At 36.2% G+C, this 23,454-nt stretch overlaps 1 protein-coding gene across 2 annotated transcripts in view; it reads right to left on the bottom strand.

Annotated features, from left to right (window-relative positions):
* Positions 1-23,454, bottom strand: part of LOC133517126 (uncharacterized) — a 99,306-nt gene that overhangs the window by 20,823 nt on the left and 55,029 nt on the right. For both annotated transcript variants that reach the window (XM_061850287.1, XM_061850286.1), the window contains exon 2: positions 21,951-22,313. In XM_061850287.1, the coding sequence (XP_061706271.1) occupies positions 21,951-22,313 (363 nt within the window). The remainder of the gene's footprint in view (positions 1-21,950; positions 22,314-23,454) is intronic.

The raw sequence follows: 23,454 nt of genomic DNA, 5'->3' as shown, positions 1-23,454 counted from the left end.
CCTTATGAACAATATTTTTAGCCATGTTTGAAAGTGGTAGCAATAAAACAAAACTTTGAGGTGAAATTACGCGGGAGCACGCCACATAGAACCGTGGGAGAAACAGTCCTGTCGTAGTATCTATGAGGATAACGCGGGTCTCGTTCCAAACCTCAAAAGTTAAAAAGAACCCTTATATGATCACGTGTGGCTGTCTGTCAATCCATCTGTTACAACCGATTTGCTCCGAAACTACTGGACCGATTTTATTGCAATTTGGCAAAAATACTTTCAATATTTTTCAAGTCCACAATATTAAATTTTAAATTCATTCAATGCCATTTTCTAAAATAACGTCCCAAATAACTATAAAACGACACCCATATTGATATTTAGTCATTTCAACCCCATCGCACCCCAACAGGGGATGTGTATTTCACGTCCACCTCGTTAGATTTTACAATCGTTGTTATTTTCATAATCAGCGTGTAACACTTTGGGGTATCCACCCAGTGTTATAAACAGCTGAGTAGCATATTATATAGGTACTTTATAGGTTAGAAAATGGTATGTTTGTTTTGGTAAGATTTAGTAGTTGAAATGTCTTCGACACGGATGTCATAGTGGGTCAGTCAAGGACTGAGACCTGTAGTGATATTTTCAACTTTACATATACGCTTTTAGCTATATTGAGTGGACAAAACTTACCGGAGCGGTAGGTCAGTCTGTGCGTTCACTCCGTTGCATTTTGCGCATCCATGTCGTGTTCCTGCGTTGTGCTAGGACACAGGCACTTTGTTTGCGTTGGGGTATATACATTTCACAATTGAAATACATTTTAAAACATAGAAATACCACGTATTAACAGTATGATTTCGATAAAACCGAGCAGTTGTTTATTTCAGCGGTAGACACTGACGGCTGTCAATGTCATTTGGTTTTTTTTTGTCCATGGTTCCGTAACAGACGGTCGGTCACACTTGTTGTACGACAATAAACATATACTTGTGGTTCTTGTATCTTTTTATAATTTCCAATTATTAATAAAGTCCGTATTATTAGCTTCCAAAATGAGTAACTCTTTTTATTGTTGATGTTTCGAATTATTCCGAGAGTCAAACCGGTCAGTCGCGGTATCCATTGAATGGGAAGTTTTTCATTCATCAGTTTGTCTGTGGTTTCTCGGATTGGAATTTTGATAAATCATTGTTCGATCGATCTTCAGGATGTGAAGGATCTTAGAAAATCTTTGGGCAATCAATCTTAGGGGTATGTAACCTACTTGAAGGTTTTATTTCCTAAAACTGTGGTAAATTCAAGTTAGTAATCGTTAATGTAATTTTGTTACAGCTCGTCCCAAAATGTGCATAATTTAGCGTCTTAGAGCCTACCTAAAATGGCGGCTGCTAATCTTTTCCCTTCAATTTAACATAACTTGGTGAGTTTCCACACTTTTTAAATATATAAAGAAGGAAAGGCGGAGGTAGTGTGTCCTTTCGCAAATGGGTTAATATAGTGTTTTATGTGGATTTTCCAGCAAAACCTAATGTATCGTCAACCACCTCTTCGTCTTGCCACGCGGTCTGCAGGCGCCGTCGTTGGTATAGGAAATAATGGACCCGGCATAAACCCCGGTAAGTCATTTAATCGCTTCATTGCCGTAATTTAAATCCCGCTGTGCCTCAGTTTAAAATATAATTTTTCTATAAAACTAAACGTGTTAAAACATATTTTTTTTTAACCTAGAACATTTTCTTTGTTCTTAGGGTTTTTTCTGGACCCTGGTTTTTTCTGGACCCTGGTTTTTTTCTGGACCCTGGTTTTTTTCTGGACCCTGGTTCTCCTGGACCCTGGTTCTCTAAGGCTGTGCCATCCGGTGGCAGCGTTCTTCTTGGCAGTGTCCGTGAAGTTAAGACTTTTATGATATACCTTTAGTTAAATATGGACCCTTTACGCTGAACAGGTAACCTGTAATCCCTGTGAGCAATTGCTTACTGCTAAACATCCCCGGAGGTTGGGGCATAACTTTTACTGTAGACAGTGTTATGTTAGGAAGACAAATTTTGATATTGTTTTCCGTAGACACATAGATGCCTATGATGTATCTAGTGTAAATTTCAAGAAATAGTGGTGTCACTAAGAAGTATTTAGTATTACTTATTTACTAATAAATAACTCGTGTTGACCATAGCGGGTCATATATATTTAAGGAATAAAAGGTGTGTATTAAATAAATTTGGGATTTTCATTTGGATATGTCATACGCTTGATGAGAGTAGTATCCTGGCGTCCTACCTTAAATTTTTGGATACCTATTCTCACTACATAGTGGCCTGAACCGCGACCCTATCTATGATTGTAGTTAGCCGAAGGTATTTGTGAACTTTTCAGTAGTGAAGTTTGGTGAGTTCTGGATCACTCCATAGAAACACGTTTCCTTCTATGGAAACGGTCTTTAACAATAATAGAATCAGATCTTCTCCATATCCAGAGCTCACCCACACCTATTACAGTGGCGCCCAACGTGGGGCCTATGGAGTATGACATGTCCAAGTGAAACATTTTTGCATTATTTTAGTATTAAGGTTATTTTATGTAAAAGGGATTGCAAGTTATTGTTTTAAATTGTTGCTTGAGTTGGAGGTTAAACTTATAAATTTAACCAACTTATAAACAAAACTATACTACGCTAAATAATTAGCCTTACATAAGAGAAATTTTCTCACTATTTTAAAATACTTTAAAAGGGTTAAAATCTAATTAAGTTTTAACTTTACTTTAAAATATTACAATTCAAAACTTGACACTGACTTACTTCTGATATTAAATATCAATCTTAAAAAATGGATTTCCTAAATGCGGGATGTAAAATCATACATTTACATAAAGACGAAATGGCACATGAACTGGCGATTCGCAGACTTCCGGTTAATCCTATATCGCGTCGGTCCAGCTTATGCCATGCGTTAAAACAGACTGCAGATTTAGCTAAAAAGGGTAGTTTGAAGTGCCAGGACTTGTTAATAAGTAACGAAGTTGCCGAATTGGAGCTCTGCCAACGTAAGGTACAGGGAAATAGATTTAGAAGCGAAAGGAGACTTAACGGCGTCGGCGATTGATAGGCTATCCTCGCGATGCAAATATCTTTTGTGTCGTGTTTCACGGTTACCTCAGGAGACCGAAGCGGTACTTCTGTTGAAAACATTAATTACTTCTTTATTAGATCGGTTGAATGAGCAAGGCTCTTCTGCGTCGTCTGGGTCAGATGATGATTTTCAATCTCCTAACGAATCTCGTATTGTTATGGAAATTATTTATAAAACGGACAAGACTTTCAACATAAATTCCTTGAATTTGAAATTCAAAGGTGACACCTGCGTTCGTACGTTTCTGTCTCGCCTCGAGGAGTTGCGAGATGCCAGAGGAATCTCAGAGAGTCGTATATATAAGGGATTTCCTGAAGTTCTTGAGGGTCCGGCGTTGTCGTGGTTCCGGTCGCAACGTACGAAACTTACTACATATAAGGAGGTCACCGCGGCTCTACAAGAGGAATTTGACATACCTGATTTGGATCACCAATTGTTGCAGGAAATACGGGCTAAGACTCAAGCCAAGTCCGAAACAATTGTCTTTTTCGTATCAACCGTGTTAGGGATGTATGAGCGTCTGACGAAGGAGGTTCCTGAGCAAGAGAAGCTGGATACTATGATGCGGAATATTCGCCCAGAGTATTCCAAGGATTTAGCCTTACACGACATAGAATCGATAGAGCAATTGAAGTCTTTGTGTAAGCGCATTGAATTGGCGCAAGTCAAGGCGAAGCAGTTTCGCGAACCGATTCTCTCAAACAAGACTAATGATTCTTCCTCTGACAATCCGTCGAAGAATGTAGAACCTCGTAATAAGTTGTTTCAGTCTCGTTTCCCTAATTCTTCCAGAAACTTTGTTGCTTCTGTGGCACAAAGCTCTTCTCACACGAAATGTTTTCGATGTGGTAGGTCCAATCATAACACTAAAGAGTGTAAGAGCTCTCGAGATATCGTTTGCTTTAAATGCGGAGAAAAAGGGGTGAAAACTCCAGAATGTGTTAAATGTAACTCCAAGACAAAAAACTAAATAGGGTCTTTTCTGCTAATAACAATTCTAGATCTTCTGCTCCCTGTCGTGCAGAAAAGACAATCTTCTTTAATCCTCCGAAGGGAGATGACAGGGTATATGCTCTCTAAAATATACTTAACTTGAATTTCAAGGCGTTATTAGATTGTGGAGCCAGTGTTAGTTTCCTGGGCCACAACAGCCATTTAGTATTCGCCACCGGTGGGATACCTATTCAAAAACATACTAAACCGGTTATGGTGAGTGTAGCTGACGATCATCGAATCGTAGCCACTGAATATATGATTATACCAGTAAATTATAAAGGTCAAGTTAAACTTATACATTTTAATATTCAACCGGAGATTGCTACTCCAATGGTACTTGGTTTAAACTTTTGGAAGGCCTATGGATTAGCTCCTGGCCTCATTACTGATATAGAAAAGACTGATTCTCATTATATTGCTAGTCTTGATGTTTTACCGTCAGAGACAGGACTTACTACATATGATTCCTTATCTTCTGAACAAAAATCTCAACTTGAGACTACTAAATCTCTTTATGATCAAATTGATACGGATAAGGTTGGTCTGGGAAAGACTCACTTAATTGAACATGTTATAAATACTGGGGATACTCCTCCGATAAAACAAAAATATTATCGACTTAGTCCTTTTAAACAAGCTGCTTTAGCGAAAGAAGTTGATCGTATGCTGAGGGAAGGAATTGTCGAACCTTCGCATTCTCCATGGAATTCTCCTGTCGTTATGGTGGAAAAACCTAACGGAGATTTAAGACTTTGTTTAGATAGTAGAAAAGTAAATGCAGTTTCAAAATCTGATGCGTATCCCGTACCACACGTTCAATATATACTGGACAACTTACGCGATGCGAAATTCCTTACATCTCTTGATTTAAGTGCGGCATATCATCAGATCCCTCTTAGTGAAGACTCCAAGGAGAAAACTAGTTTTACTGTACCAGGGAAGGGATTATTCCATTATAAGAGAATGTGTTTTGGTTTAGTAGGCACCTCTGCTACTATGCAACGTCTCATGGACAATCTCTTTACTTCTCATTTTGATCACAAGGTTTTCTGTTATATTGATGACATAATTATTTGTACTTCCGATTTTGATGAACATATAAGGTTGCTCAATGCCGTTTTTGAAAAACTAAAATCGGCAAACTTAACTATTAACATGAAAAAATCATCCTTCTGTAGGAGTGAACTTAAATATCTTGGGTATTTAGTTGATCGATACGGTCTGCGAACCGATCCGTCTAAAATTGATGTAATTTTAAATTTTCCTACTCCCAAAGATGCTAAGGATATTAAACGTTTTCTGGGAATGTGCGGTTGGTACCGACGTTTCATTAATAATTTCGCAAAAATAGCTCGTCCCTTATCTCGCTTAACGAGTAAGAAAGTAAAATTTGAATGGACAGATGAAGTCAACGATTCTTTTAACATACTTAAATCTGCCTTAGTGTCTTCTCCTATTCTTAAATGTCCCGACTTTAATTAATGCTTCTATATCCATACGGATGCATCTTCTTACGCCGTAGGCGCTGTTCTGATTCAACCTTTTAATGGAGTCGATCATCCTATTGCCTACTGCAGCCGTACACTTAACCAACCAGAGACGAACTATTCAGCTACTGAGCGCGAACTCTTAGCTGTGATTTATGGTCTTGAGCAATTTCGTGCATATGTAGAAGGGAGAAAATGTTATATTGTAACAGATCATGCATCTTTAAAATGGTTTCAAAACTTAAAAAACCCTACAGGACGATTAAATAGATGGGCGTGTAGATTGAGTCAATTTAATTTTGAAATAATTCACCGGAAGGGCAAAGAACATGTCATACCTGACTGTCTTTCTCGTATTCACGTCAGTTCTTTAAATTCTGCTACTATTCAAGATCCTTGGTATCTTGATCTATATAAAAAGGTGTCTGAAAAACCTACTCTCTTTCCCAACTTTAAAATTGAAAATGATAAACTCTTCCGTTACTCTAAGAATAAGTATCGTCTGACAGCTCAATTTGACTGGAAGCTGGTACTTCCTTATGAGCATCGTAATGAAGTCCTAAATAAGTGTCATGATGATCCTACAGCAGGTCATTTTGGCGTGGGTAAAACTCATTCCAAAATAGCCGACATATATTATTGGCCTACTTTATTTCAGGACGTGAAGGAATACGTCGACTCTTGTGAAATTTGTAAAACTTATAAACCTGTTAACTTAGCTCGTCCTGGTTTGATGGGTAATCCACGACGTGTATCGTCGCCAGGCGAAGCAATATCTTGTGATATTCTTGGTCCCTTTCCTCCATCTTATCTGAGAAATCAGTATCTCTTCGTATGTGCTGATTATTTCAGTAAGTATGTGACTTTGTTTCCACTACGCAACATAACTGCTAAAGCTATTGTTAAGTGTATGGAAAAAGGGATATTCCTTATACATGGGGTTCCTAAATATATATTCTGCGACAATGGTGTTCAATTTACTTCCAAAGACTTTCGAGACTTAATGTCCAAATATGATGTCCCTCATATTTTCTATAACCCTAGGTATCATCCTCAGACGAATCAAACGGAACGAGTGAACCGTGAACTAGTAAGAACCATTGCCTCATACGTGCGTTCTGATCACCGTAACTGGGATAAGAACGTATCGGAAATACAATGTGCATTGAATACAGCTCGTCACGAAGTAACTAAAAACACACCGTATTTCTTAACACATGGTCGTCAAATGATTCTAGATGGTTCCCTTTATAATAGCGAAGGTCCCATAGATCAAAACGCGCTCGAATTAGATACCAGTGGTGCTTTTTCTGAAAGACTTAAAGAGCTCAAAACTGTATTTCAAAAAGTGCGTAACTCGTTGATTGCCTCCCATGAACGTAATGCTAGGTATTATAACATGAGGAAGCGTCACGTAGAACTGGAAGAAGGACAAATCGTTTATAAAAGATGTTTCCCATTGTCAAATGCAGCAAAACATTTTTCTGCTAAATAAGCGCCCCGTTATGACAAATGTGTCATTCATAAAAAATTGAGTCCTCTTGTATACTCTTTAAAATCCTTAGAAGGAAAACTTCTAGGTAACTTCCATATAAAAGACATTGTACGTCCTGGTGAAGCCGAGCCGTCTTCCTAGCGGTACTCGTCTTAACACCAATTGGATACTTACACTTGTAAATATCCTATGTGATACTAAATATTGAACGTACCTACTAAACTGAATGCAGCCTGGCACAAGCTGGTTTTCATCAGACTGGGTATTTGTTCCATGTTTTTGTTTTTATTGGTACCGGGTGCACACGGACCAACTTTAATCTTTCATGTGTCCTTATAAAGACATAAAACTTTAAATAATCTGAATAAACTGCAGAAACTTACTTTACTTATAAACCCTAAACGGGCCTATTACCTGAAATATTATTAATTACTGAAAAAGGGACTACGTTCTCGCTAAACTCTGTACTGTAACTGAACTTTTGTTTGTAATTTTAGGAATTGTGTAATAGCTAGAGAATGCAGCTTGTTACATATTTCCACTACTGTCGGTGATAGGCAATTTCTTTAATAAAGGGAAGGTTGTTAACGTTGCCGTCTTTGACGTTTTCTTTTAGGTTTAGGAAAGCGCGCACTAGGAATAAGAAGGTTCGAACCAAAATTAGTCATTAGATTTCCTTGGTCGAACTGATCATTCACCAAGTCATAGGTATAACTTTGGTTGTAAGACTTGTTTTTCTTTATAGATTATCTATGGTTTCTTATTTACGTTTCGTAGGTTAAGGTGTTCACTTCCTATTGGGCGTATAGCATTAAAAAAAAATTTTTTTTAACCCAACTAAAGATGAACTGTAACACTTTGGGGTATCCACCCAGTGTTATAAACAGCTGAGTAGCATATTATATAGGTACTTTATAGGTTAGAAAATGGTATGTTTGTTTTGGTAAGATTTAGTAGTTGAAATGTCTTCGACACGGATGTCATAGTGGGTCAGTCAAGGACTGAGACCTGTAGTGATATTTTCAACTTTACATATACGCTTTTAGCTATATTGAGTGGACAAAACTTACCGGAGCGGTAGGTCAGTCTGTGCGTTCACTCCGTTGCATTTTGCGCATCCATGTCGTGTTCCTGCGTTGTGCTAGGACACAGGCACTTTGTTTGCGTTGGGGTATATACATTTCACAATTGAAATACATTTTAAAACATAGAAATACCACGTATTAACAGTATGATTTCGATAAAACCGAGCAGTTGTTTATTTCAGCGGTAGACACTGACGGCTGTCAATGTCATTTGGTTTTTTTTTGTCCATGGTTCCGTAACAGACGGTCGGTCACACTTGTTGTACGACAATAAACATATACTTGTGGTTCTTTTATCTTTTTATAATTTCCAATTATTAATAAAGTCCGTATTATTAGCTTCCAAAATGAGTAACTCTTTTTATTGTTGATGTTTCGAATTATTCCGAGAGTCAAACCGGTCAGTCGCGGTATCCATTGAATGGGAAGTTTTTCATTCATCAGTTTGTCTGTGGTTTCTCGGATTGGAATTTTGATAAATCATTGTTCGATCGATCTTCAGGATGTGAAGGATCTTAGAAAATCTTTGGGCAATCAATCTTAGGGGTATGTAACCTACTTGAAGGTTTTATTTCCTAAAACTGTGGTAAATTCAAGTTAGTAATCGTTAATGTAATTTTGTTACAGCTCGTCCCAAAATGTGCATAATTTAGCGTCTTAGAGCCTACCTAAAATGGCGGCTGCTAATCTTTTCCCTTCAATTTAACATAACTTGGTGAGTTTCCACACTTTTTAAATATATAAAGAAGGAAAGGCGGAGGTAGTGTGTCCTTTCGCAAATGGGTTAATATAGTGTTTTATGTGGATTTTCCAGCAAAACCTAATGTAACGTCACGCCACGCGGTCTGCAGGCGCCGTCGTTGGTATAGGAAATAATGGACCCGGCATAAACCCCGGTAAGTCATTTAATCGCTTCATTGCCGTAATTTAAATCCCGCTGTGCCTCAGTTTAAAATATAATTTTTCTATAAAACTAAACGTGTTAAAACATATTTTTTTTTAACCTAGAACATTTTCTTTGTTCTTAGGGTTTTTTCTGGACCCTGGTTTTTTCTGGACCCTGGTTTTTTTCTGGACCCTGGTTTTTTTCTGGACCCTGGTTCTCCTGGACCCTGGTTCTCTAAGGCTGTGCCATCCGGTGGCAGCGTTCTTCTTGGCAGTGTCCGTGAAGTTAAGACTTTTATGATATACCTTTAGTTAAATATGGACCCTTTACGCTGAACAGGTAACCTGTAATCCCTGTGAGCAATTGCTTACTGCTAAACATCCCCGGAGGTTGGGGCATAACTTTTACTGTAGACAGTGTTATGTTAGGAAGACAAATTTTGATATTGTTGTCCGTAGACACATAGATGCCTATGATGTATTTAGTGTAAATTTCAAGAAATAGTGGTGTCACTAAGAAGTATTTAGTATTACTTATTTACTAATAAGTAACTCGTGTTGACCATAGCGGGTCATATATATTTAAGGAATAAAAGGTGTGTATTAAATAAATTTGGGATTTTCATTTGGATATGTCATACGCTTGATGAGAGTAGTATCCTGGCGTCCTACCTTAAATTTTTGGATACCTATTCTCACTACATAGTGGCCTGAACCGCGACCCTATCTATGATTGTAGTTAGCCGAAGGTATTTGTGAACTTTTCAGTAGTGAAGTTTGGTGAGTTCTGGATCACTCCATAGAAACACGTTTCCTTCTATGGAAACGGTCTTTAACAATAATAGAATCAGATCTTCTCCATATCCAGAGCTCACCCACACCTATTACAAGCGACCCGATAAACCATAGAAATAATACTCATGTTGATTTTTAGACTTTTAGGGGTTGAATTCTCAAAAAGCCTGAAGCAAGTGTTTACTCATTTATCCTTAGGAATACTCTTGTAAAGTTTCGAATAAAATTGTCTAACTAATCTCGTTTCCCCATACAAAGTTTGTGAAAAAGTGGGTGAATTTTGAAAAATTCTTACTTACCCTTAGACCTTCTATCATGAATTTGATTTGAATTTGTTACGATTATTATCCGTCAGCTTTCAAAAGTGACATTTCTTGTACAAAACATTTTGAAACGAAATCAGATCAAATTAATAACCAGTAAATAAAGTCCCAGATCAAGACAGTCGTAGTTTATTTTGTTGTTGTTATCAAAACACGGAAAAAGGTTCAATTGACTTCGCCCTACGCAATATAAAACTGCTAGCCCTACAAAAAACACAATTGTATGAAGTAAGACAGAGGCAGCAGATTGCATAAGTTGTATTTTATTATATACTGGGCTGGCCTTTCTCAATCTCGACTTGGCTGTTGGGTGTTCGAAAAAAGTTATCGAATCATGAAACTTAAATATTTTAGTCGTGCATAATGATTAGGGGAAGATGAGCACATTCAAATATTTTATAGACTTCGTTTTTTTTAAATTGTACAATCAATCATTATAACATTTTATATATATTCTGCTCGATTGCCAAAAGTTAGAAGCCCATAACTTTTATAATAAATGAATTAATTGAATTTTAGTAGAAGCTTTCGACGCTCTATCCCAACGAGGTGGTACATTTGTACAGAGGTAGGGGAAAATTCAGAAAAAAAAAAACAAAATAATTATCAAATATCGTTTTGTTTGGCCATAGAAATAACAATGATGTAATAAATTAAATGGTAAAACTTTTTCTTAACAAAAGCATATATTTCCTGCATTAAGAACTGTAACACGGTACAGACAGGTTTTTTTATTAAGACAATGTTCCTTCTAAAACATCGTTTGCCGACGTCATATTTCTTTGATCTATTTATGTGGATCTAGTGTCTTTCTGCTTATGATTCCCTACCATTTTTGGAAGTTTTAGTAATCGGGATACATTTATACGGAGTTAAATATGAATGTACCCCTGTATTAGATGTACGATCCTACCCCAAAGGCAAAACAAATAAAATTTGTACCTGCCCATAAATCATATAGAAAAACCTACAAAATATATACATTATTATAGTCGTAATCGTCGATACTTACCAATGAGCAATAGTTCTATATAATAACCGACCGACGACCGATTGACGACCGGTTTGGCCTAGTGGGTAGTGACCCTGCCTACGAAGCTGATGGTCCCGGGTTCAAATCCTGGTAAGGGCATTTATTCGTGTGATGAGCATGGATATTTGTTCCTGAGTCATGGGTGTTTTCTATGTATGTAAGTATTTATAAATATTTATATATTATATATATCGTTGTCTAAGTACCCTCAACACAAGCCTTATAGAGCTTACTGTGGGACTTAGTCAATTTGTGTAATAATGCCCTATAATAATATTTTATTTTATCCTTTTTGAAATATATTTTCTTTCTTTGGAAAAGTGACACATTACTTACTTATTTATATAACGTATAATAACTTTTATTACTGCCAAAGCTTTAATTCAGACAATATTTTTTTGTATTACTTCGAAAGAGACAATAGAGTTTTTAACCACTTCATCCTACCTATAGTTAAGCATGTCATTTTCATAAACTAAAATGCATATTCATTTTTTAAAACAACCAAGTATGTATACCTACTTTGAGGTTACAATATAATAATATATGTATGTATTTGACTTTGAACTGAATGGCTAATGCAAAACATAACAATTATAAAATAGGAATAGGAAAACTTGTAAAGTGAAAATGCATAAGGTAGGAAATGTGAAGAATGTACTTATACCCCTCCTCACAAATTATTTTAAGTAAATATTTTATTAGATTATGTAAAACTGACGCGTAGGCGACAGCCAGTGTACAAAAATATGAGGTACCAGTCTTTCGAAATATAGAAATTTATATTTTATCTAAAATGTGTTTGGTTTAAATACTTCGTGTTAAATCCGATATCAAAATTATGAGATTTACTTAGGGCTGTCTATTTTGGGGTACGTCGACGGTTATCATATCACACTGATGCCGATCCGACCCCCGTTTCGGCTTCTGAACAATACAGCGCTATGCACGTATATATTGATTTCCCCCACGCACACCGGAGCTGGGTGCGGACCAGTAGCCCGCTTAAAGGCTACACATTTAATACAAAACAAATAGTCTTTATTGCATAGCTCAATACAGAAACGATACAAATAATACAGCACATTAAGAAGAAGCAAACAGGCGGTTTAATAGTTATCTTAAACAAAACTCTAAAACACCGAAGAAGCCGACTTTAACACGACTCACAGTATGTGTGACGCGCACCAATAGGTAATCAATATGCGCGGGCGCGGTGCCTGAAGAGTCTAGGGCTCGCGGTCGTGTCCGTGATTCGTGAACCCGTAGCCGTGCACCCGGTTTCGTGATTCACGGCAACGGTTTTCTGGTCCGTTCCGCACGTGACATTCGGCTACGTGAAATTAGGGTACGTGAATCCGTGTAGATCCGTGTAGGCGTGATCACGGCTTCACGTATCTTAAGAACACGCCGGTTCGGTCCGCCCGCGACGTTGAGTGAAGATACGATGCGGTCTCTAAGAGCTACGAATAAATATTTATCATGAATTTTTTATTCATAGCTCTAATTCCGTTTCATTACTTTTCAATTAAAATTTATTTCCAATAGTAAGGCCTTTTAAATAATAGTATAAATAATAGAGTAATAAATGAAAAGAACCAAACATTAATTACAATGAATAGCTACTTTAATAAACGAGTTGCTAAAATAATACAACAACACTGTGTGTCAGGAGACCAACTATGATGTCAGGAGTAACTAATGACAATGAATGTGAGTTCAAAATTCTAAACTGCTCCCTCCAGATTAAATAAAAAATACCACGAATTTGTAAAACAAAACATCGCGGTCACTTCTTTCAACTTCACGAATAAAAGGTAAAGCCCACAGCTACTTATGTATATTGTTTGTTTCATTTTAATAAGTCGCTCGCAAATCTTATTATCTTTGTCTGCATGTGCAACTGCACTTCTTATCTCCAAAAAACAAAACCCGGTATGTTGGCTTAGCTTGTTAGTCATACAATAAAACGCTCTAACAATAATATGTCATTATACTTCGTATCCAAATCCAAGACAACAAATATAATTTACTAGCAGCAGTACACGTTATCGTGCAGTCCAAGTCACACCCTGTCCCTCTCACTCGCTACGCTGCGTTCCTGCTTCGACATCGCTCCTCCAGTACTCATTACATGTTTTTGTGTTAGTCCGAGTCACACGTATTTTCGCCAAAATAGTGTTCCTCTAAATATGTGTGTACCTAATTGTGTTTCGATTAATGTTTATTGTGCGCTGAATAAGAAGTATAGAATCAAAACATTATTTGAACTGCCGACCGCCGTACCCTCGAACGAAAAATTGATGTTTATTCAGCTCGGCAAGTCTAGTCTCGTTTGCCATACTTACATGGCAGTTAAACTTTCAATTTGAAATTGTAGGTATATTCGTTTAGCGTAATAAACTTATTACCTAAGAAATCAAGTAAGTAATTTTTACGTTCATACGAAATCACTTACTACAACTACCTTCTTTTTTGAATAAATAAATTACGGAAAAAATAAGTATGGGGCTACAAATAGATTACAATTTGAACTTTAAATAATTGTAATACGTACTATTATAGTATTATTTACTAATATAATATTATTTAGATTTCATTTTATGATTGCATAAAATGCAATGTTCACTCACAATTTTTTTTTACGAGATGCTTTCGCGTACAGATTTAAATATACAAACCATATCTGAATAAAGTTAATATATACTAGGTAATCGTTTCACGAAAGCGGCTTTTACCATGTCCGATCTACCCTACCATACAATAAAACAGATAACAATGGTAATCCTTGCCGATTGGTAATAAGTGCCTATGAATGATAACAAAACGTCTCTATGCAAATGTATATACACAGTACCAACAAGTTTAATGAGCGTCTTATGAGGATACCTATAGGTATAAATATACAGGAGTAATGTCAATCAATACACAATCTATAAGACATTGGAAGACTATTTAGTCTGACAGTTTAAAGTGTTTAATGCCATTAATCGACGTATACAAACGGGACGTGCTATGCGTGCTCCGATACCGTGCGCCCCATGCCCCATATGAGGGCCATAGTGAATCTATCGTATGGATCATGAAGGATTAGGTAGTAGGCTTTAATCGGACATCGCGGTATCGTCGAGTCTTGGGTCCAATCGATGTGGTCGCCTCCTAAATTTGATCATCAGTTAGTTACCCGCATTGTTATTATTAGACAGCTTTGATTAACATAATATAATATAATTTTAAAATGAAATATATTATGGAAAGATATACTTGATTTGTGTAATATTGTGGACTCCGTCTAATAATAATTCTCCTTTCCGTGAGTACTTAGAAGCTTAGGTTTACTGTGCAACAAGATATTCATCAAACAGAAAATCGGTATTAACTGTGTTGATTCAAGTTTTAATGTAATTTTATAATGCACATTAATTAATAGTTCAAAATGAAAACACATATTAAATAAATATTTTCTTATAAATGAGATGTCGACATGGTACTATATTTTAACACCACAACCATTGTGTCGAGGGCTCCGCTTTAACAGCGTCGAAGCTATATTTGCCCCACTTTAATAGTGAAGAGGCTATCATTTCTCCACAATCATTGTGTCGAGGGCTCCGCTTTAACAGCGTTGAAGCTATATTTGCCCCACTTTAATAGTGATGAGGCTATCATTACTCCACAACCATTGTGTCGAGGGCTCCGCTTTAACAGCGTCGAAGCTATATTTGCCCCACTTTAATAGTGATGAGGCTATCATTACTCCACAATCATTGTGTCGAGGGCTCCGCTTTAACAGCGTTGAAGCTATATTTGCCCCACTTTAATAGTGATGAGGCTATCATTACTCCACAATCATTGTGTCGAGGGCTCCGCTTTAACAGCGTCGAAGCTATATTTGCCCCACTTTAATAGTGATGAGGCTATCATTACTCCACAACCATTGTGTCGAGGGCTCCGCTTTAACAGCGTCGAAGCTATATTTGCCCCACTTTAATAGTGAAGAGGCTATCATTTCTCCACAATCATTGTGTCGAGGGCTCCGCTTTAACAGCGTTGAAGCTATATTTGCCCCACTTTAATAGTGATGAGGCTATCATTACTCCACAACCATTGTGTCGAGGGCTCCGCTTTAACAGCGTCGAAGCTATATTTGCCCCACTTTAATAGTGATGAGGCTATTATTACTCCACAATCACTGTGTCGAGGGCTCCGCTTTAACAGCGTTGAAGCTATATTTGCCCCACTTTAATAGTGATGAGGCTATCATTACTCCACAACCATTGTGTCGAGTGCTCCGCTTTCACAGCGTCGAAGCTATATTTGCCCCACTTTAATAGTGAAGAGGCTATCATTACTCCACAGTCATTGTGTCGAGGGCTCCGCTTTCACAGCGTTGAAGCCATATTTGCCCCACTTTAATAGTGAAGAGGCTATCATTACTCCACAATATTGTGTCGAGGGCTCCGCTTTCACAGCGTCGAGGCTATATGTACCCCACTTTAATAGTGAGGAGGCTATCATTACTCCACAATCATTGTGTCGAGGGCTCTGCTGTCGTAGTGTTGAGGCTAAGTTTGCCCCACGTCATAGTGAGGATGCTATCATTACTCCACAATAATTGTGTCAAGGGGTCCGCTGTCGCAGCTGTCGCAGTGACGAAGATATATGCCGCACTTTAAGTTATATGTACTATACAATTCCACAATAATCGTATCGAGGCCTCCATTTCCGCAGCGTCGAGGCTATATGTGCTTCATTTTAAGTGTCGAGGTTATAATGCTTCGGTCATTTGGTTCTTCGGTTGCTTTGCTCTTTTTGGTCGCTTCGCTCTTCGGTCGCCTCGCACTTCGGTCGCTACGCTCTTCGGTCACTTCGCTCTTCAGTCTACACCCAACTAGCAAAAGAGTCTCAGGTTGCGCACTTTATAAGACTGATGAGCTTATAGAGCTCTTATTATTGTTTTGGAACATATCATCACTCTTATATTAGTCTTAGACAAGCTAGTATCGGCTTTAGTAAGGTCAGTCTTATTACCTAGTCTTATATATGTATATAAGAGCATTTTATAATACTATTATAAACCTCTTGCTCCTACAACAACATTTACGAAGTCTCATTGAACTTGAGAGTGCCTGGTCTTATATCCCCTTTCTCTAAGTACATTTGATTTTATATTAGACTTTATAAATGCTATTGTAAGAATGTAAGACTAATATCAACATAGTATAATACTATTATAAGCCTCTTGGTCCTACAATAACATTTACGAAGTCTCATTGAACTTGAGAGTACCTAGTCTTATATCCCCATTCTCTAAGTTCATTTGATTTTATGTTAGACTTTCTAAATGCTATTGTAAGAATGTAAGACTAATATCAACATAGCATAAGAACACTGTAAGTACGTACTTTTCTGATCTTATTTAAAGCTATAAACAAGCATAATAAGATCAACAGCAGCACTTTAGTAAGATATTAGAGTGATATAGGATAAATATACTTATATCACAAAAGACAAGATCAGTATAAGATCGTTTGATCTTAAATCGATTTTGGGAACACTATTGTAAGTATGATATTTAATTTTTTTTTTTGTAATTTAAAGTAAAAGTGTAATTTTAAATAGGTATGGATTACGACAACTGGAAAAAACGTTCGAGAAGTGATGGTTATCGGCGGAAAATTCAGAAGTACAAAAAAATCATAAGTAAATCAAATGCATATTGCCAAGACAAAGTAGTGTTGGTGAAAATATTAGTGAGGGTTCTGTAGGTTCTGCTTGCATGAAAGATGTAGAGGTTGAGGACAATGTTTCAGTATGTGAAATTAATGATTTTAGTGAAAAAGAATCTTCGACCGAGGACGAAACAGATTATGAGAAAGATTTTGCCTTAAAAAGTGAATTACACAAATGGGCGTTAAAATTTAATATCCCTCATGCAGCAGTAAATGGATTGAATGGAAGACTAAATAATGTTCTACCAAAGGACGCAAGGACACTGCTTAACACAAACAAAGAGATTGTGCAAATTAATGAGTTGTCTCCTGGAATGTATTGGCATAGTAGCTTAATAACAAGACTTGTATATTGTGTTTCTTCCCAAGGCCATGTTAAATGTTTTAACACGCGGAAGTCTTTCTTCATCAAGTAATGGTCTATATCCATAAATACAACCATTGTCACTTTAAAAAAAAAACATTTAGTTTATTCGTATGTGTCAAGTGATCTAGTAAGGATAAACAAATGTATTTAGGGTTTTAGTAAGTAAACCAAGGAACCCTAATTAATTCAACATGGCCATATCATTTGTATTCTGAATGCAGAATTTAGTGTAAATAATCTTATAATAGTCTAATAGTGCGCTTTAAAAATACACCTACAGCTATGGCTGACTATCAGTACAAATAAAGAAATAAAATAATTATAAACGGATACAAATATCATATTTGATCAGGCGCATGAAGTTTGAAGTGGAAAACAGGGTCTACTTTACAGTAAATAATATTTTCCCACGTGATTACTTACCGTAAAACATAAACACACACGATGATAACGAGCACGTTATTATATTTAAACATAATTCATAAACAGTTAGATAAATACTTACACTAACATATTTTTGTCACGCTGCTGCATTTAATTTCACTCGTACACTTATACTTCACAAATAGAATGTTTCAACTCTCTGTGTGATCTTACAAAAAATCTAAATAAGCTTATTTAGGCTCATAAGATTCTAACGTTGGACCAATATAAGCCTATGTAGGCTTACAAGATACTTACGTAAAAGCGATATTAGCCTAAGGTAGCTTAAATAAGTTTTGGAAAGATTACTGTAAATGCAAGCAGCATTCAATTAGACTGATATTAGAACGATATCAAAATAAATACGCTTATAATTTGTGCCCAAATCCGGGCTTATACGATGCTATAAAATCAATATAAGAGCGAAAAAATTGTAGTCTTGAGACTATTCTAAGCGTATTTTTGCTAGTTGGGCAGTCAGTCATTATACATATCTCAAAATGATATCGTCAAAGATATATAACGTTGCTCTACTATAACAGTGTTGATGCCAATGTAATGATTGAAGACTTTAATAGTATTGGAAGTAGCTTTACGCATGTAAATATAAGGGACTAAAGAGCAAAAATATTTAAGGTTGAGCTAAAGTTTACAGGACTTGTAAAAATAATGAAATATAAAGGAGGTTCTTGTTACGCTGAGGTAATTTAATAGGTGTTAATGCGGCCTAAAATACCTTAAACAAAATGTACGCAATGTCATTGCCCTTACAGACAAAGAAATGCTGTATGTAAACAACATATAGGGAAAAATATATCTGTAAACCCTTTAACCCAAATTTATGATTCGTACTCATATCACGCTGTTATATACTCCTAATAACTTCAAACGTCAGCTTTGATATGCTGTCAAGAATATACCATACCAACGAGCCTAATGTAATAAATCCGGTACAATTTGCTTACGGATTCTCAGCTCCAAACTTCAGGGGAACATCGCCGCATCAAACAAGAGGTGAACCGCCGTTGATGCACTATCCCGCGACGCGAAATAAGTGCTGTAAATTGTGCAACCATGCAACTAGAGTTATGCTGCCACGTGTTGCAGTCGCTTGCGCTAAGTAGCTAGATTAATAATCGCAATAAAGGGTTGAAATCCTTTAACAATAACATTATTATTGTCTGAAACGTAAATGCTCGGGTTGTCATATTGTCTTGCTGTAAAAGAAAGCTTAAATAGTTTTCATTTTTCGTCGCAATGCACACTGTACAAGTGTACAGTTTTATTGTAGGTAACGTTAAAAAATGTTACTCCTTAAAATGAAGTACAAGTTACAAGTCATGCCAGATATTTTGTTCACAAATATATCATAACTCAACACATAATCTACCTAAGTTCCTTGCCACTTGTTAGCGTAGTAGCCATCATCGTTCAGATACGCATAAGCAGATAAGATTAGCTATTTAGTTATAAATAATATCATATTACTATTTCTTGATCTGTGGTAATAACTAAAATTAGTCCATCTATATTTTCAAAGTGATAAGTTTCAAATACTTAATACCTACAGGATACTCTACTAGTAATTGTCCAGACTTAGTTTTAAAGTACTTACATATAGCCTTGATATTTATGGTAGCTTTACAATGAAGAAAATTCTCCTTTATCTACCTCACTCAAAGGCTATTTACCGAGGAAAGTATTGATTGCTGTATTCAAAATTAACTTTAAAGTGTCGTAACATAAAATTAGATTATATTTTAGGGTCAGTAACGCGCATGTAATATACCTCTGCAGTAGCGGGCATTCATAGGCTACGGTGATTGTTTACCATCAGGCAGGCCGTATGCTTGTTTGTCTCCGTTGTAATTACATCCAGAGAATGGTTGGTAAATTCTAAATTATACAAAATGGTTTGTTTATATGGTTACAGACAGAAAATGCCCATCTAAAACTTATTTAGAGCCAACTAAAGCTTGAAAACACATTTACACTTAATGGCGTCCTGGCTTGTAAATGACATAAAAATAGTTGTACCTTGTGAATATTAAGATATATACAACTTTATCAATATACTACAGTGAAATCAAAGAAAGTTTTATACTTTTTTAATATTAACGAAATGAAATACCAAGAGCAATTTCACTCCTTACTTTTATTATGCTATACATACATTTTACATTTATACTATGTGGATACATAAATAATTATTTAAATTGGATATAAATTAATAACTTCTAGGTGGTACGTTGTTCTCTTTAGTCAAAATCAATAATATCAGTATGTTCGTGACATACTGATTTGATATCGATATTTTATTTTATTTTCGCATTCAGGATTTGAATTTAAATACAAAGCTCTGAACATCTGCTAGTAAATTATATTTGTTGTCTTGGATTTGGATACGAAGTATAATTAATAATCAAACGAACTTACCTGTGAAGTTTGATTACAATTATGCGAGTATCCAAATCCAAGACAACAAAGACCCGCCCCCCATCCCCAAAAATGAAAATAAAATAGTCTCTGTTAATAACACAAAAATAACTCTGAAATAATGAGTACTGGAGGAGCGATGTCGAAGCAGGAACGCAGCGTAGCGAGTGAGAGGGACAGCGCGAACTTGTTTTTTAAATACTATAATCTCTAAAATGTGTGACTTGGACTGCACGATAACGTGTACTGCTGCTAGTAAATTATATTTGTTGTCTTGGATTTGGATACTCGCATAATTGTAATCAAACTTCACAGGTAAGTTCGTTTGATTATTAATTATTACCTTCAATCTAGAAATAAACAGTACTCTTTAATGTGCCGAAAGTCCGAAACTGATAAGAACTGCAGCTGCGTACTTTTTTTTTCCGTGGCCCCGTACAGTGAAGACTCTAATTGTATTTCGCGCGCACCAATCAGCACGATGAGCAATCTTCAAGCTCGTATTAAAAAAAAACCTTTAAAAAATATTTATATTGGAATATCTTGCTATACCTATTTTATACGTACTAGCGAAACTGTATTATGACACCATTAATACTATGACAGAATATTATCCATATTTGATTAGAAAACAAATACGTTTTTGGAACAAATTTGCTTTATGATTGAATTTTATGGCTATTTACTTTTCATTCCACAGGCAATTAGTCCACTAGTCATCGAGACGATTCTAACAACCCCAAACACAATTGGGATGCGATTTTTTAACACAGATCTCTATCATCAGATCAGCTCCATCTCATCATAATATTGCATTGTCATCCGATTTTTTTTTTATGGTAGACGAGGCAAACGAGCAGACGGATCACCTGATGGTAAGCGATTACCGCCGCCCATGGACACCTGCAACACCAAAGGGGTTGTAAGTGCGTTGCCGGCCTTTAAGATGGGAGTTTAGTTTACACACGAGTATGTCTACTCTTTCAGCTTAATCGTAAATCGGGAAGTGCGTCAAATTAAACTTCCAAGATTTGACCCACGCTTACTTACTAATAGCTTCATACATATATACTAACAAGGCAAGTTAAATAAAATCTTGTGAAATATGAGTTGAGATTTTAATAAAGCGTATTAAATTAGACTTATAAAGTTGCGTCTCAGAAAAAAAAATCAAATCATGTTTAGTGTTTCTAAATGTTATTGACAATTAAATAGTCTTCGATTAATGAAAGTTCCGGGTAAAAAATACTCAATATTTATAGTAAGTTCTATGTCATATTTGTGAAAGTGGGTAATGTTGTAATAGAAAGTTTTTGAATGTTCCCTAACTTTCAAGGCGAGTGATAGATATGTTGTACATATGTTGGCGAATGTGTAGGACCGTACTTTGGCCAAATGTTTGAGTTCGGTACGGAACGAGTTATCGCTATTTTCGACCTAATCTTATTTGAGGAGCGAGGGCCCAATTACACAAGAAATACATTTGTATGATATATAAAAGTAAATCACATTTTTTGTATCTATTTTAGACCCTTTTTTGTAGAAATGTTTGTAGTTAAATAATATATAATCGTTTTATGTCCGTAGTGGTTTTGTATGGCTGATCCTGGGTATCTACAGATATAAGTTTTGTTAAGTATACAGATACACATTTTTTTAAATTTAATAATATGGAACTCTTATGTCTTTTTCAGTTATTAACTAAACAACTTCGATTTTAACTTAGCCATCTACGGACAAAAATGCGGCAAATGAGAAAGTTACTTACCGAAAACAATCATCTGCCTTGTCCTCTGATCTTCCGCCATAAAAGTAGACACCACACATGTGTAGTCTCCAGAAATATCCGTATTTGGTTTCACGATTCTTAGTGCTCGGTGCATCTTCAGCGGATCATTCGAGGCCTTATAAGTCAAGTCTACTCTATTCCTTAAAATACCCAATTCCTGGGGTTTCTGTGTAGGTATCCATTGGTACACTGGTCGCGTTTTATTCCTAAAGAACCACTTCACAACTAGTCCCGACGTATCATTCCCATATGTGTAATCACAATCTAGTATAACTGCGTCCTGAACGCCATATTGAATTATTTCTGGCACCACGACTTTTACTATTTTTATTGCGTGTAAGTCTGTAACAAAGAAAAATATGTTATAATTTATTTTACGTGACGTGATAGATCATTATCCATAACAGAACCGTAACAAATTTAAAAATCATAACATCGCTCCTGATTCAAACCATCGTCAGTCATCGCCTCCCGGCTGATACTTTGTCAGATTATAGTTTAGATGCTGTTTTAAATAAACAAAACCGTCCGCCAGTTGTATCGCGGTAGAAAGACCGTCAGCTGTAAAATGAACATGTAAAAAATACGCGCCTTACCACTTCATGTCCGCAAAGTAAGCGTAATGTGTAAATTGCGTAATCCGTTTATTTGAAACGCCTGATGGAATGCTACATGCAAAATTGCATGATTTTGTTATAATATCATAAAAAGGTAAAGCGCTTATTTTATACATAGTCATGTGACCAACTGACGTTCTTACCACTATGATACAACGGGCTGACGAAGTTTTTCTTAAAGTAAATGCAACTGAACTATCGTCTGACAAAGTATCAAACGGGAGACGATGACAATTTTTTTACGTGTTTCAGTGGCTGCCATTTCTCAACCCACCAACGGAGCGGGTCTGACGTCCACGAGGGTTCATCATACATAGCCGTTAACCACTATATGAGTTTTCGCCCGGGAGGTGATTGGTCAGGGAAATCTGTTCCTGGCTCGCGGTATAATCGTTTTATTTGTTTAACAAAATGCGTCACTTTCATGGGTTTTCGTATTCTTAAAATAAAGGAAAATTTTGAATTGATAAATAGAATTATTTCTGTACATTTTATGGGGAATTGAGGCTGACTGACGTAGCCTCTGAGTGACATGGACGGAGGCAGCGTTCCGTCAACTTTTTAATATATCACATATGTAAATGTTTGTAAAAAAGCAATACATTGCAAAGGATTACCAATTCAATGCGAACCTGCGTAAACAACCAGTAATGTACATTTAATAATCGCGATCTGCATTTGATTTGTATTGTGCTTACATTTTTACAGTTATTAAAAATAACGAATAAATTAAATGTAATAATTTATAAAATATAATTTAAGTACCGTGTAACGTAGCTAAGCAATATCCAGCAAGGCTACTCGATCGCATTCCTTTTCTATTGCACCAATATATCAGTGCGAGCGAGATGGATTGCGATCGAATT

The sequence above is a fragment of the Cydia pomonella genome, chromosome 4 (assembly GCF_033807575.1).
Source record: "Cydia pomonella isolate Wapato2018A chromosome 4, ilCydPomo1, whole genome shotgun sequence".
Taxonomy (NCBI): Eukaryota; Metazoa; Arthropoda; class Insecta; order Lepidoptera; family Tortricidae; genus Cydia; species Cydia pomonella.
Note: the sequence above shows the minus strand (reverse complement) of the source record. Positions and strands in the feature narration are given on the sequence as shown.